Source organism: Theileria annulata, chromosome 1, assembly GCF_000003225.4.
Source record: "Theileria annulata chromosome 1, complete sequence, *** SEQUENCING IN PROGRESS ***".
Taxonomy (NCBI): domain Eukaryota; phylum Apicomplexa; class Aconoidasida; order Piroplasmida; family Theileriidae; genus Theileria; species Theileria annulata.
Window position 1 is genome coordinate 1341259 of NC_011129.2, and position 13287 is coordinate 1354545.

General features: G+C 30.1%; 6 protein-coding genes across 6 annotated transcripts, besides 4 other annotated features; all 6 read right to left on the reverse strand.

The window, feature by feature from the left end:
• Positions 1 to 178: 178 nt before the first annotated feature.
• TA03110 (Tash-like protein, putative) lies at positions 179 to 2038 on the reverse strand (the record flags this gene model as incomplete). The annotated part of the gene is made up of 1 exon (XM_949070.1): positions 179 to 2038. The coding sequence occupies one exon, from the start codon at positions 2036 to 2038 to the stop codon at positions 179 to 181; it is 1860 nt and encodes a 619-aa protein (XP_954163.1).
• Positions 1970 to 2038: a sequence feature (Signal peptide predicted for TA03110 by SignalP 2.0 HMM (Signal peptide probability 0.996, signal anchor probability 0.000) with cleavage site probability 0.928 between residues 23 and 24).
• Positions 2039 to 2323: 285 nt separating this feature from the next.
• Positions 2324 to 5641, reverse strand: TA03115 (Tash-like protein, putative; the record flags this gene model as incomplete). The annotated part of the gene is made up of 1 exon (XM_949071.1): positions 2324 to 5641. The coding sequence occupies one exon, from the start codon at positions 5639 to 5641 to the stop codon at positions 2324 to 2326; it is 3318 nt and encodes a 1105-aa protein (XP_954164.1).
• Positions 5564 to 5641: a sequence feature (Signal peptide predicted for TA03115 by SignalP 2.0 HMM (Signal peptide probability 0.860, signal anchor probability 0.006) with cleavage site probability 0.615 between residues 26 and 27).
• Positions 5642 to 6347: 706 nt separating this feature from the next.
• TA03120 (Tash-like protein, putative) lies at positions 6348 to 7037 on the reverse strand (the record flags this gene model as incomplete). Its single annotated transcript, XM_949072.1, has 1 exon — positions 6348 to 7037. One exon carries the CDS (start codon positions 7035 to 7037, stop codon positions 6348 to 6350), a length of 690 nt encoding a protein of 229 aa, XP_954165.1.
• Positions 6969 to 7037: a sequence feature (Signal peptide predicted for TA03120 by SignalP 2.0 HMM (Signal peptide probability 0.874, signal anchor probability 0.060) with cleavage site probability 0.793 between residues 23 and 24).
• A 626-nt stretch (positions 7038 to 7663) lies between these two features.
• TA03125 (Tash1-like protein, putative) lies at positions 7664 to 8914 on the reverse strand (the record flags this gene model as incomplete). The annotated part of the gene is made up of 1 exon (XM_949073.1): positions 7664 to 8914. One exon carries the CDS (start codon positions 8912 to 8914, stop codon positions 7664 to 7666), a length of 1251 nt encoding a protein of 416 aa, XP_954166.1.
• A 619-nt stretch (positions 8915 to 9533) lies between these two features.
• Positions 9534 to 10823, reverse strand: TA03130 (Tash(AT)-like protein, putative; the record flags this gene model as incomplete). Its single annotated transcript, XM_949074.1, has 1 exon — positions 9534 to 10823. The coding sequence occupies one exon, from the start codon at positions 10821 to 10823 to the stop codon at positions 9534 to 9536; it is 1290 nt and encodes a 429-aa protein (XP_954167.1).
• Positions 10746 to 10805: a sequence feature (1 probable transmembrane helix predicted for TA03130 by TMHMM2.0 at aa 7-26).
• A 619-nt stretch (positions 10824 to 11442) lies between the features above and the next one.
• TA03135 (Tash(AT)-like protein, putative) lies at positions 11443 to 13119 on the reverse strand (the record flags this gene model as incomplete). The annotated part of the gene is made up of 1 exon (XM_949075.1): positions 11443 to 13119. One exon carries the CDS (start codon positions 13117 to 13119, stop codon positions 11443 to 11445), a length of 1677 nt encoding a protein of 558 aa, XP_954168.1.
• Between the last annotated feature and the right edge of the window lie 168 nt (positions 13120 to 13287).

Consider the following 13287-nt stretch of genomic DNA (forward strand, 5'->3'; position numbering starts at 1 on the left):
ATCGTAATTTACGTTTAAAGTTAGTTTAAAAAACTTAATTTGATGTTTTTGAGTATATGAGTATTTAACAGAAAATAAAACAGGTATATTTTAAACCTTTAAAGAAATAAACATTTAAAATTCAATAGGCTGCATTCAGGTAAAATTACTTTAAAAAAACTACATTTAAAAATCTATATCAAGGATTTTGATCAGTGTTAATATCGAAAATGAAGAAGCTGAGAGGATCGGCTTCCTTTAAAGGGCATTGAACCTGCGATTCAGCTGAAGAATCAGGTGTTGGTACTGCATTGTTTGAGTAAAAGTCAAAATGAGTTGAAAAGGTTTCAAAATCAACAAACTTCCAAGTCCCGTAATCATCCACAAAATAACTAGTTACTATATCAGAATTCCCACTCTTAAAACCATTAACACTATTATCAGTTGAGGGGTCGATGTTGATATTGACGAACCCGAGTCTGGGTGTTCCCGAGGGAAAGAAAACCCTTACAAAAGTCGAGCTTTGACCATTTTGTGCCTTCCAAATAATGTTTGAGAGATATTTAATTGAAGTAAAAACCAAACCATTATAGGGCGTAAAGGTTCTAAACTCAACACCTTTACGGGTATCGACTAATACATAGTTCAAATCATGATTCATTATGTCCAATTCCATTCCCACCTTACGGAGATTTGAACTATTTGAAGGTTTTGGCGTTTCAGAACTTAAAGTATCAAAGTGAGTGGAGTCAGAATTTAAAACTTGACCATTGAGTTGATTGAAGTGTGATTGAGGGTCTTTGATAATTTTGTTATAAGTGTCCTTGTTAATTGAGGTGTAATTTCCAGAATTGTCCTTCATGAAATACTTAAAAGAGTCCTTCCGATCATTAGTAATCTCAATTTTTAACATATTAACTGTTAAATCAGAACTTATACTAGTGATAAGTGTGACAGCAGTAGACCGTTTGGAATCAGATTTCCAAACTTGTTTATCTTTATCAACAACTTGTTTTAAATGATAACCTGTGAGAGGGAAGAAAGTTGTGGCCTGAAGAAGGTCTGAGGTCTCGTGTTTGAGGTAAAACTCTTCCAAATTGGGGGGAGCTGAAACGTCAAGAACGACAGATCCGACAATCTCAATTTTGTTTTTCATGTCCATGTAGGTGTTCTCAAACTCCTGAGAATCACATTGGAGCCACTGATTATCATATTTCTTATAGTAATTGGAGAAGTTATCAGACTGTTCAGAAGAGGTATAAATAACCTCTACGAGCCTGTAATCGCCGTAAAATGAGTGCGCTGAAAGAGTTAATAAACGCTCAGAATCGGAACCCACCCATATCAAAACTTCGTTCTCTGAAACCGCAGTAATACGCTTATTCTTAGGCTTTAAAACCTCAACTATTAAACAGGGAATACCATCATTTATTTCATATTCATATGAAATTCTGTCATTACTATCCAACCCCAATATGTTCAAAATTCTTCTACTGGGAACATCTAATTCACTTACATTTCTACTTTTATTATCTGATTTGTGAGTATTTTGGGTATTAGCTTCCAAATTGCTACCCAAATTACTGGTACTATCCTCAGTATCCTTACTACTAGTATCCTTAGAATCAGTTCCCTGTTGTGTAGTGTTATCAGTGGATACAATTTCCATATCTCTAATTTTTTTATTATATTCACCTTCTACAATTTGAAGGTATAGATTTCCCATTTTCTTGTAATAAGAATTTACGAAACCGTCACTTGTTAGAACTTCAATCAACACCAAAGTATCGTCAAGCTTAGGGCTTGAAACTAGGGTAACGCCCATGCAAATCTGACCTTCTTTCTCTTCCCAGAGAGTATCAAGCGTGTTCTTGACCCTAGATATGTATTTCTCAGTGTTAGAGGAGATTTCAGTGTATATTAACCCATTATTGGTTGTGGTATTGACTGAGAATCCCGAGTTTAATGGAGAGTTTAGGTCCAAGTCCTCTGCCCACACATTCCCGCTTTTACACAAAATTCCTGCTAAAAATATTATTAAAACGTGATGTGTAAACATATATTAAGTTAAAACATATTATAACGCTTCAACATGCGATTTTTATCGTTAATGCATATGGGGATCGTTTTTACACATTTTTTAACTTAATCCTTAATTATGCTAGTATTTTCCTCTTATCATTTAAATGTGTTGTTGTAAATTGGTTGGAATCTTGAGGAAATTAACCTCTATTCATCAAATTTTTAAATTACACAACCAACCTCATTTCATTTTTAATTTTACATTAATTTAGATATTACTGTTTTAAAGTCTTGTTTTAAATTAATTAGGTTCAATTTATATTTAATTGTTATTATTCTCTTCATTATCTGAGTCCGATTTGACATATTGTTGAATAAGCATTTTGAAATTTTGTTCATTAGTGATTGCCCATTTCCCATTGTATAATTCTACAAAGTAACATTTTTTGATTTTAAATGGTTTTATTTTGATTGTCCTAAAAAGGCCGAGAATAGGTCCTCCCTCAGGTTCGTAAATTCTTACAAAATTACTAAACTCATAGTACCATCCGTACCAAATTCTATGACCCTTGGCCAAAATACTCTTAAACCCGAGTCCATATTCAGGATAAAATGTTCTGCATTTAATTCCCACGTGTTCCTCTTCAATAAACCGTTTATTTTCCAATATATCCATATCCATTAACGCATTAGGATATACTAACGTTTGAATCGTAAAATCTTCATCATCACTTTCACTACTAACACTAATTGTTTCTTCACTAATCATACCACCTTCCTCAATTCTGCTATCATTATCGCTATCAATATAAATACTAGCAGTGGGTTTAGCAGTAATTACAGAGCTACCTTTCGCATCCTGTACCTTGGGCTTCTCAGGTGTCTTAGTCTTTCCAAATTTTTTATGTTTCTCCCCTTTTTTATCACTTTTCTCGGGTAATTCTGGACTCCTTTCTTCATGCATTTCTTGAGCACCAGTATGAGTACTGGAAAAAATAAAAGTAGGAGGAATAGGAGGAATAGTGGATTGTATTGATGGAATTGTGGATGGTATTGATGGAATTGGCCTGATAGGTATAGGTCTAAGAGGCGGGATTTTAACATTTACTTCTTTATCTTTATCACTTTCTACACAAGTCTGTTCAGTTACACTATCGATTTCTTCTTCTGATACATTTACTACATCAATTTCCTCATCATCTGATTCTACTTGCACTGGAATAGTTTCTGCTTGTAATTCAGTAGGTCCAGTAGTTATAGATTTATCTTTAATACTCAGATCAATTGGTTTCTCTACGTCATTATATAATCCTACTTCCATTTCAGTAGTTTCTGGATCTATTTCTTCCGATGCTGATTCAGTACTTATAGAGTTTTGTTTAATACTCAGATCAATTGGTTCATCATCTGATTCTAGTTCCACTGGAATATTTTCTGGTTCTAACTCTGCTGGTTTAGTAGTTTCTATCTCTTCTGGTTTAGTAGTTTCACTAGGCTTACTTATTTTAATTGTCTGGGTTGACTCAGATTCGATGTGAGTTGGTTTAGACTGTTTAATAGGACTTGGATCATGAAAATAATCAGAATCATCAGAATCATAGTCTATTTGAGAATAATCTGTTAACTCAGTTTCCAAAATTTCTTGGTATAAACTTTCAGAAACTAACATGAAAACACCATTTGACCAGAAAAAATGCAACTCACTAATATTGTTATCAGTTGGATCGAGTAATTCCAGCTTAATTAGTCTGATGATATCATTTTTATCCATTGTTAAAACTGTAGAAAGACATCTTCTCGTCTCAGAACTCCATACTAAAGTAGAAACGCATTTGATTTTCTTCAAATGGTACCCAGCTTTAGGGTAATAAACCAAATTATAAATTCCATTTTGTTCACTACTTCTGCAGTAAAATATGTCATCATCAGTTTCAACACTAATGTCCAAAACAACATCTGAAATATGTTTAATCTCACTTTTAAGCTCTAAATAAGATTGTTCAAATGAATCTGCATCTGAATCCACCCAAAAAATAACTCCTCTCTTGTAATGTCTTACGTAATTTCCATTCGATTCCTCCATTATAATTTCCAATAATTTCATCTCCCCCGAAAGTGAAAATACCGTTAAAGATAATAACTTCCCATTTGTCGACCTGTGAATAATGTGTTTACCTTCAACAATGTAATTTACCACTTTATCCCCTTTTACCCTTACTAACATTGAAGTAATTCCGTCATTAATTTCATAATGACAAGATATGCGGGGGTTATTTTTGGGGTTTAGGATGTCTAAAATGTTTTTAGTCCTCAGGTATGTGGATCGAGTTTTTTCAGCCATTTTTGGCCCTTTTGAGCTCCTAAGCCTCCTTCTAATCTCAAACTCCAAACTAGAATCCTGGTGATATAAGTCTGTTGGAAATGCCCTCCTCTTCAATGGAACAAACTTGCCATGAGAACCACCCTCAGCCATTATTGAACTCTTTCTTTCTAATTCAACAGCTTCTAATTTCTTTTCATCTGTTGATCTATCCATGTGGGAGTCAGTTTGAGTTTCACCAATTTTAGTCCTTTTTATATCAGTTTGAGTGATGGCATCAGATTTAATTTGAGTATTTTCAGGTTCATCAACATCCATATCACTATCCGATAATATTTCTATTGGGATAATTTCAGGCTCAAATTCGTGTTCTGAAGCCTCAAGAACCGCTTGAGATGGTGTTGGAATTGGGGTTATAACCGGCGTAACGGACCTGTCGGAGGTCATAACACTCGGTATATCACTCAATAAACCACTTGAAGCGTCTGTTAAATTAATTTCAGAACCATCTTGCAACTTAACTTTAGAACTAGAATCAGAAATTTTAGAAGATGATTTTTGACATTCAGAAGTAAAATAACTACTGGACTTTTCAATTTTGGAGCTTGAATGAGCACTTTCAGATCTAGAATCAGAAGTTAAATCATCAATTTCATGAATTGATTCATCTATTTTAGAACGTAATTTATCACTTTTTGATTCACATTCAGGACTTGAAGAAATTTTGGTTTCAGAATCTTCTTTAGTTCGTTTTTTTATTGTTTTTGTGGCTGTTTTTTTCCTTTTTTTACCCTTAGGCTTAGCCTGGATTTGGATTTGTGTTTTCTTCCGTTTTACAGGTTTTTTACTTGTTGAGGCTTTTTCAACATTAACTTCAAAGGTTTTTTCAGCTCCTTGTTCTTGCTTTTCGACTAGAACTAACATTTTGTGTTTGAACTCCTTTTGAGGCGTTCTCACATACTCACCCTCTTGTTTTATATAATATTTTGTTTTATCGAACATTGGTTTTTTGAGATCCACTGCTACTAGTACTTCGTTGGAGTTGTCAAATTCGGTTACGACTATCTTTTCGCAATCTTCGCTCAGGTAATCGTACCAAATTATAGTTCCTTTATCCAATGCGCCTGTTATAGGCAGATTGTCTGTTGAGTAAATAATTGTTTTTTTCATATTTTCTTTGGTATATCTTAAAATTTTAAAACCCTTCCCCTCTAAATCGTTAATGTCTATATAGACTTCAGTTGAGAGGTTGATGTTGCACAGAGTTATGAGACATAGGAGGCTCACTCCTTTCAATACAACCATTTTCAAATCCTTCATAAATTACTAAATCTTATAAAATTACTGATAGATCTGGATGGGGAATTAAATAATAATTTAGATTCATTATCCAGACCAGATTTTTAAACTAGAATACCATATATATAGACAAGATGATAACATTATCGATGCCCTTACCATATTTTAGCATTTTATTCTTCCTCTTTTTCGTAATTTTTATAGATCCGAATATTATGAATTTACAGATCTAAATATTATTACTTTCGCTGATCCAAATATCATGACTTTTATAGATCTAAATATCATGACTTTTATCGTTAGATCAAGATACGTAATTTTTTAGCTCATTTTTCAACATCAATCAATCTATTACACTTTGTCAATCCAACCTTTCTTCAATTTATTGGTATTTTTCCTTTAACTATTATTAATTTGTCTTAATTTTAGTTTAATCTATGATTTTACCTAGTGTTGATTTAAGTATTTTAAGATCAGTGTAGTATTAGTTTATTAATATTTTCCTTAATTTGAATCATATCCTAATTTAACCCTTAATTTAGACTCTTTTCAACTAAATTTTAGCTTAAAATGTCCTTATTTTACCTTCAGTTTGGATCATAAGTATCATGAACAGTTCATTTAAATAAACTATTCTAATTTACGTTCCCTATAAGCTGTTAACTTTTTTGTTAATGACTGGAAGAGAACTATTATTTGTTACATCTTAATCACTTGATTTGGATTTTTAATCATTTTGTTCACTTTGTTCATCTGATTCGTCAGGTCTTGATACATTTAATACATCAACTTCATCTTCTTCATCATCTGACTCAATTTCCACTGGAATTGTTTCTGGTTCTAGCTCTGTATGTGTTGGTATCTTCTTTTTAGCAGGTTCTTCAGTATCATCCATTTCAAATGGATATTCACGTTTTTTCTCTTTTTTGGGTTTAGTTTTTGGAAGTTTTTCAGGTACTATAAAAGGTAGTTGTGGCTTTATAGCTTCTCCGGTTTTTTCTAAATGATCTTTGGCAATATCAACAAAGCACCGATATTCAAGTTTGCATTCTTTCCTTGTTATATTTTTATACCAATTCATATGTTTCCGTAAGAAAAAAACATCAATGCTAACAGCATTACTAACCTCAATAAATAAAATTGCTTTTACAGACCAACTGAAAGTAATAATAGTGAGGCATCTCAGTGACTCTTCTGGGTGACCCATCCATATGACATTATTTAAATCTCGAATCAACCTAATAGGTTTCTGTATCGATGGATATATCAAAACCCTTGCCACCCCGTCATGAACCACAGTTACTATTCTACATCCCGACTCCCCTATTTGATTAATTTCTAACTCGTTTGAAGATACAATCTTTATACAATAAATAATTAGTGTATAAAAAAGACATAAAGTATTAACTCGAACCATTTATCAAATCATAAATCTATTATTAGGATTGGATATTATTAATTATTTGGATGGGGAATTAACGAATTATTGGATTTGATTTCGTGCATTAGCACACACAATATTATTCCCATATATTTATCGTTAATTATTACAACCTATATTTAATTTCCTTATATTTTACAAAACAAAACTCTAAATTAACATTTATTTCATCTAATATTACACATTTTTCATATTTTTAAATATTTTCTGTATATAGATCTCTATTACATTTAATATAAATATAATTATTTTATGGTTAATTTAAATAAAGTCTTTTGCTTATTTTTTATTATTCATCATGTATATATATTGATACTAATATTTTTATTGTATATATTTATCAAACTTCTTAAATTTAGAATCAATATGTTCATTATCCAAGCTAAATTATTTTTTACACAAAATTTAAATATTTAATTTTATTAATATGTTTTAGTTCTCAATAAGTTGTTTGATCTTGCATATTATATATAAGTTATGGCTTATTAAAACAATTAGATCTAACTGATTTTCTCAGGTAATAAATTTTTAAGTTAATATATTATTTATTAGATAAAAAAATGAAAGATTAATTAATTAATTTTTGCGTGTGATTGAGGTTCTTACTCATCTTCTTCATCTGATTCTATATCCACTGGAATAGTTTCTGGATCTAACTCTTCTGGTTCTGTAGTTTCTACCTCTTCTGGTTCAATAGTTTTAGATTTATGTTTAATACTCAGATCAAGTGGTTCTGGTAACTCAAGTTCTTCTTCATCTGATTCTAGTTCTACTGGAATAGTTTCTGGATCTAAATCTTCTGGTTCTGAAGTTTCTAAATCTTCTGGTTCTGTAGTTTCTGGATCTAACTCTTGTGTATGTTTAGTCTTTTCTTTTATTCTTTGTTTTATCATCTTCTTTAATTTATCCATTACCTGTTTTCTATCTTGTTTAGTACTCAGATCAAGTGGTTTCTCTTCTTCATCTGATTCTAGTTCCATTTCAGTAGTTTCTGGATCTAACTCTTGTGTATGTTTAGACTTTTCTTTTATTCTTTGTTTTATCATCTTCTTTAATTTATCCATTAGTTGATCTTTTCTTTCTTGTTTCGTGAGTTCTTCCTCACAAGTATCTTCATCATCTGATCCTACTTCCACTTTAATAGTTTCTGGATCTATTTCTTCTGATTCAGTAGTTTCTATCTGTTCAGCTTCTGTAGTTTTAGATTTATGTTTAATACTCAGATCAAGTGGTTTCTCTTCTTCATCATCTGATGAAACTTCAAAATGAATAGTTTCTGGATCTAAATCTTCTGGTTCTGTAGTTTCTAGTTCTGTAGGTTGTGTATGTTTAGTTGGTTCTTCGCTATGCTTTATTTTTCCTATAAGTCTTCTAAGTTTTGTAGGTTTAAAACCAAGATCTGTTTCACCTATAGATTTATGTTTTCGTATTTCAGATTCTAATTCTTTCTCAATCAATAACAATGTTCTATATTCTTCTTCAAATTCCCTTTTACTGATATATTTGAAATGTGAATAATATTTATGTAGATAATACATATCGGTTCTTCTTGGATTTTCAATTTCGAAATTTATGAGTACTTTACCGGACCAATGAAATATAAAGACGGTAACACATTTAACATATTCACCGGGATCTAGACTCCAGATCAAAAGTCTACCTCTACGTATTTCAGTTATCTTATTTTCTGGTGTAGATAATATCATAATCTTAGTTACTCCTTGTTCAACAATTCTCATTGTATAAAATTTTGGATTATCTAAATTATTCAAATCTAATACATTTGAAGACACAATCCTTATATAATAAATAACTAGTCCATAAAAAATACATAAAGTATTAAATCGAACCATTTATGAAATCATATTTTTATTATTATAATAATATAGTTTTATAGATCTGGATGGGGAATTAACAATTTTAGATTAATCTTATTCAAAATCACATATATATAACCAAATTTTATAAACCATATATCATCGATTATTCCAAAATATATTTACCCTATTATATATTTCTTTTATTTTTGGATTTAAATTAAATTTATTTTACAATATTAGTAGTATTTAATTTATTTTAAAATTTAATATTTAATACCCTATTTGATCTTATAATTATCTTCTTTAGATCTAATACATCAATAATTTACACATCATTATTTTTGATCAAGTTCATAATTCCCTCTATAAATTTATAGATTAACATTTTTAAATAGTATTATTTAAAGCCTTTATTTGGCTCATCAAATGTCAATTAGATTTCATTTAAATTCATAATCATAAATTATTCTCCAATCAATCTATCATTATTTGATTAATCATATTGATTTATCATAATTTGATTCTATCATAATTTGATTAATCTTGTTTATATGGTCTTTTCTTAATTGTAGTACTTCAAATAGGTCTCTGTTTAGTAAATGTCTTATTAAGATTCTATTGATGATTTGTTTCATGTCTTCTTTTTAGGTTTCTAATTGTCATCTTTAGATTTCTCTTCAAATACTGAATCAAGTTCATTTGTTGATATACCAATATTATCAAGTTCACGTTCTAACAATTTCTCAACATCTTCTCCAAATAGTGGTTCATTTAATAACTCTTGTTCCAGATCAATATCCTCATGTTCATCATCTGACTCAATTTCCACTGGAATAGTTTCTGGTTGTAATTCAGTAGTTTCTCTTGTGTGTTCTGGTTCATCATCTGATGAAATTTCAAATTCTATTTCTGGTTCTTTATGTTCTTCTGGTTGTTTTTCTGTTTGTTGACTTGATTCATCTGATGAAATTTCAAAATGAATTGAATCTAATTCTAATTCTTCTTCAGTCTGTTCCACAACTGATTCACTTGGTTCAATATCTGAAATTTCAAGCTCCTCAGGTTCTAAATGTTCATAATCACTTAATAACAAATCCATGGTAGAAGTAGGTTCTATATGTTCTATAGTTTCAGTATAATATTGTGATAGATGAACTGGTTCTTCTTCCTCAGGTTCTTCATCCGATCCTATTTCAACTGGAGTAATTTCTGGTTGTAACTGTGGTTTTGGTTCCTCAGTTAGTTGAGTAATTTGAGCGGAATCCGTTTTGGATTCTTTAGTAGGTGTTTGAGTAGGTTCTTTAGACTCTTCAGATTCTTCTTTTGTAGTAGTAGTTACTTCAGGGTCTAATTTTTCTAGTTGTTGAGTAGTTTCTTCTTGAGCAATAGATTGCTTTTTACTTTTCCTAGTTTTATAATCGGTATCCTTAATTTTTGGTTTATGTTTTCTTGGTCTACCTCGTTTACGTTTAGGTATAAAAACCTTTTCTGTTCCACTTTCATGTTTTTGTTTTTGTATTCCATATTCTAATTCTTTCTCAATCAATAACATTGATTGATATTCCTTTTCAAAGTCCTCTTTACTGATATATTTATAATTCCATCTATATTTAGATAGATAATACATATCGGTTTTTCTTGGATTTTCAATTTCAATGGACATAATAACTCTTTTTGTGTAACGGAATTCGTAAATAGTAACACATTTAACATATTCACCGGGATCTGGACTCCATACAAAAAAAATGCCATTATATACTTCAGTTATCTTATTTTCTGGTGTAGATAATATCATAATCTTAGTTACTCCGCGTTCAACAATTCTCATTGTATAAAATTTTGAAATATTTACATTTTCCAAATCTAACAGAATTGAAGATACAATCCTTATATAATAAATAACTAGTCCATAAAAAATACATAAAGTATTAAATCGAACCATTTATGAAATCATATTTTTATTATTATAATAATATAGTTTTATAGATCTGGATGGGGAATTAACAATTTTAGATTAATCTTATTCAAAATCACATATATATAACCAAATTTTATAAACCATATATCATCGATTATTCCAAAATATATTTACCCTATTATATATTTCTTTTATTTTTGGATTTAAATTAAATTTATTTTACAATATTAGTAGTATTTAATTTATTTTAAAATTTAATATTTAATACCCTATTTGATCTTATAATTATCTTCTTTAGATCTAATACATCAATAATTTACACATCATTATTTTTGATCAAGTTCATAATTCCCTCTATAAATTTATAGATTAACATTTTTAAATAGTATTATTTAAAGCCTTTATTTGGCTCATCAAATGTCAATTAGATTTCATTTAAATTCATAATCATAAATTATTCTCCAATCAATCTATCATTATTTGATTAATCATATTGATTTATCATAATTTGATTCTATCATAATTTGATTAATCTTGTTTATATGGTCTTTTCTTAATTGTAGTACTTCAAATAGGTCTCTGTTTAGTAAATGTCTTATTAAGATTCTATTGATGATTTGTTTCATGTCTTCTTTTTAGGTTTCTAATTGTCATCTTTAGATTTCTCTTCAAATACTGAATCAAGTTCATTTGTTGATATACCAATATTATCAAGTTCACGTTCTAACAATTTCTCAACATCTTCTCCAAATAGTGGTTCATTTAATAACTCTTGTTCCAGATCAATATCCTCATGTTCATCATCTGACTCAATTTCCACTGGAATAGTTTCTGGTTGTAATTCTAAATGTTCTGGTTGTTCAGTTGTTTGTTTAGTTGTTTTTTCGGTATCCTTAATTTTTGGTCTACCTTGTTTACTTTTACGTTTATCAATTCTCACTTGTTTATGTACTTCAATGTGATCTGTATCAAGTTCATCTGCTTTATGTTTTTTTGGTCTAGCTCGTTTTCGTTTAGGTTCTTCAACTTCATCTGGTTTTAGTTTTCTAGGCCTACCTCGTTTACGTTTAGGTTTACCAACTTTTTCTGTTTCACTTTCAGGTTTTTGTTTTCTAGGTCTACGTATCCTAGGTTTTTTAGGTTTAGCAATTTTTTCTGTTTGTTGACTTGATTCATCTGATGAAAATAGCAGTTCAATATCTGAAATTTCACTTTCGTGGTCTTCTTCATCTGATCCTATTTCCACTGGAATAGTTTCTGGTACTAATTGTTCTGCCGATTCAGTAGTTGTTTTGGAAACCTGAGATTGAGATTTGCTCAATGTGTAAGTTGTGTAATATGTATACGTTTGTTCGTTATCTGTTTTAGTTTTTTTATTTGTTTGAGTACTTGTTGGTATAAACGCTTTAATTATTAGAGGTTCATCATCACTATCTGATCCCAAATTTACTTGAAATAATTCAGATTCTATCTCATCGTCAGAAAATTCTACCGATATTTTTCCAGCCTCCTCAACTCTAACCGATTCCTCTGAAACAGCTTCACGGTCTAATACTTGAGGTCCTGTACGTTCATAAGATTGAGTTTCAGTTTGAGTAATCGCATCAGATTGTATATGGGAGTGAGTAGGTCCATCAACATCAATATCTTCATCTGATGAAACTTCAAAATCAATCTTCTCCAAAACCTGGTCCTTTATCTTTTGTCTCTGTTCCTCCGTTAGATCCTCAGGTTCATCATCGTCTTTATCTGACGGAATTTCATCTGCAGTATCCGTCTCTTCAGGGTCTAATTTTTCTTGAGCAATAGATTTCTTTTTACTTTTCCTAGTTTTATAATCGGTATCCTTAATTTTTGGTTTATGTTTTCTTAGTCTTTTAGGTTTATCATTGTCAATTGATACATCAATTGATTTACAAAGATCTTTAATTTCTTCATATTTTTTTTCAAATTCGTCTTTACTGATATATTTATAATTTGAATATTTTTTAAAAAGATAATAGTTAGAATTTAAAACAGGATTGTCAACTTCAATTTTGAGAATTGCCCTGATAGGTCGTTTAAACTTAATATATGTAACACATTTGGCCGATTCACCTGGATAACCAATCCAGATTTCTATAAATCCTTGATATATTTCAGTTATCTTTTTTTCTGGTGTTGAGTATATTTTAGTTATAACTATTCCATCTTCAACAGTACTTTGAACCTCCAAAACAGAGTTACTTAAATTAGATAAATCCAGTATTAAAGAGGATACGGCCTTTATATAATAAACAATTACTGTAAAAACAATACAAGGATTTTTTAAGGAAACCATTTATCATATTTCCGTGCTATATTAATGACAAAATATTTTCTATAGATCTGGATGGGGAACCAATTAAAATAATAAATATTTTGGTGCAAACGTATACAGATTCAGATAATATTAATAAAATAAATGAACAAACTACATATATTAAGTATCAATTGTTACAAGCAGTAT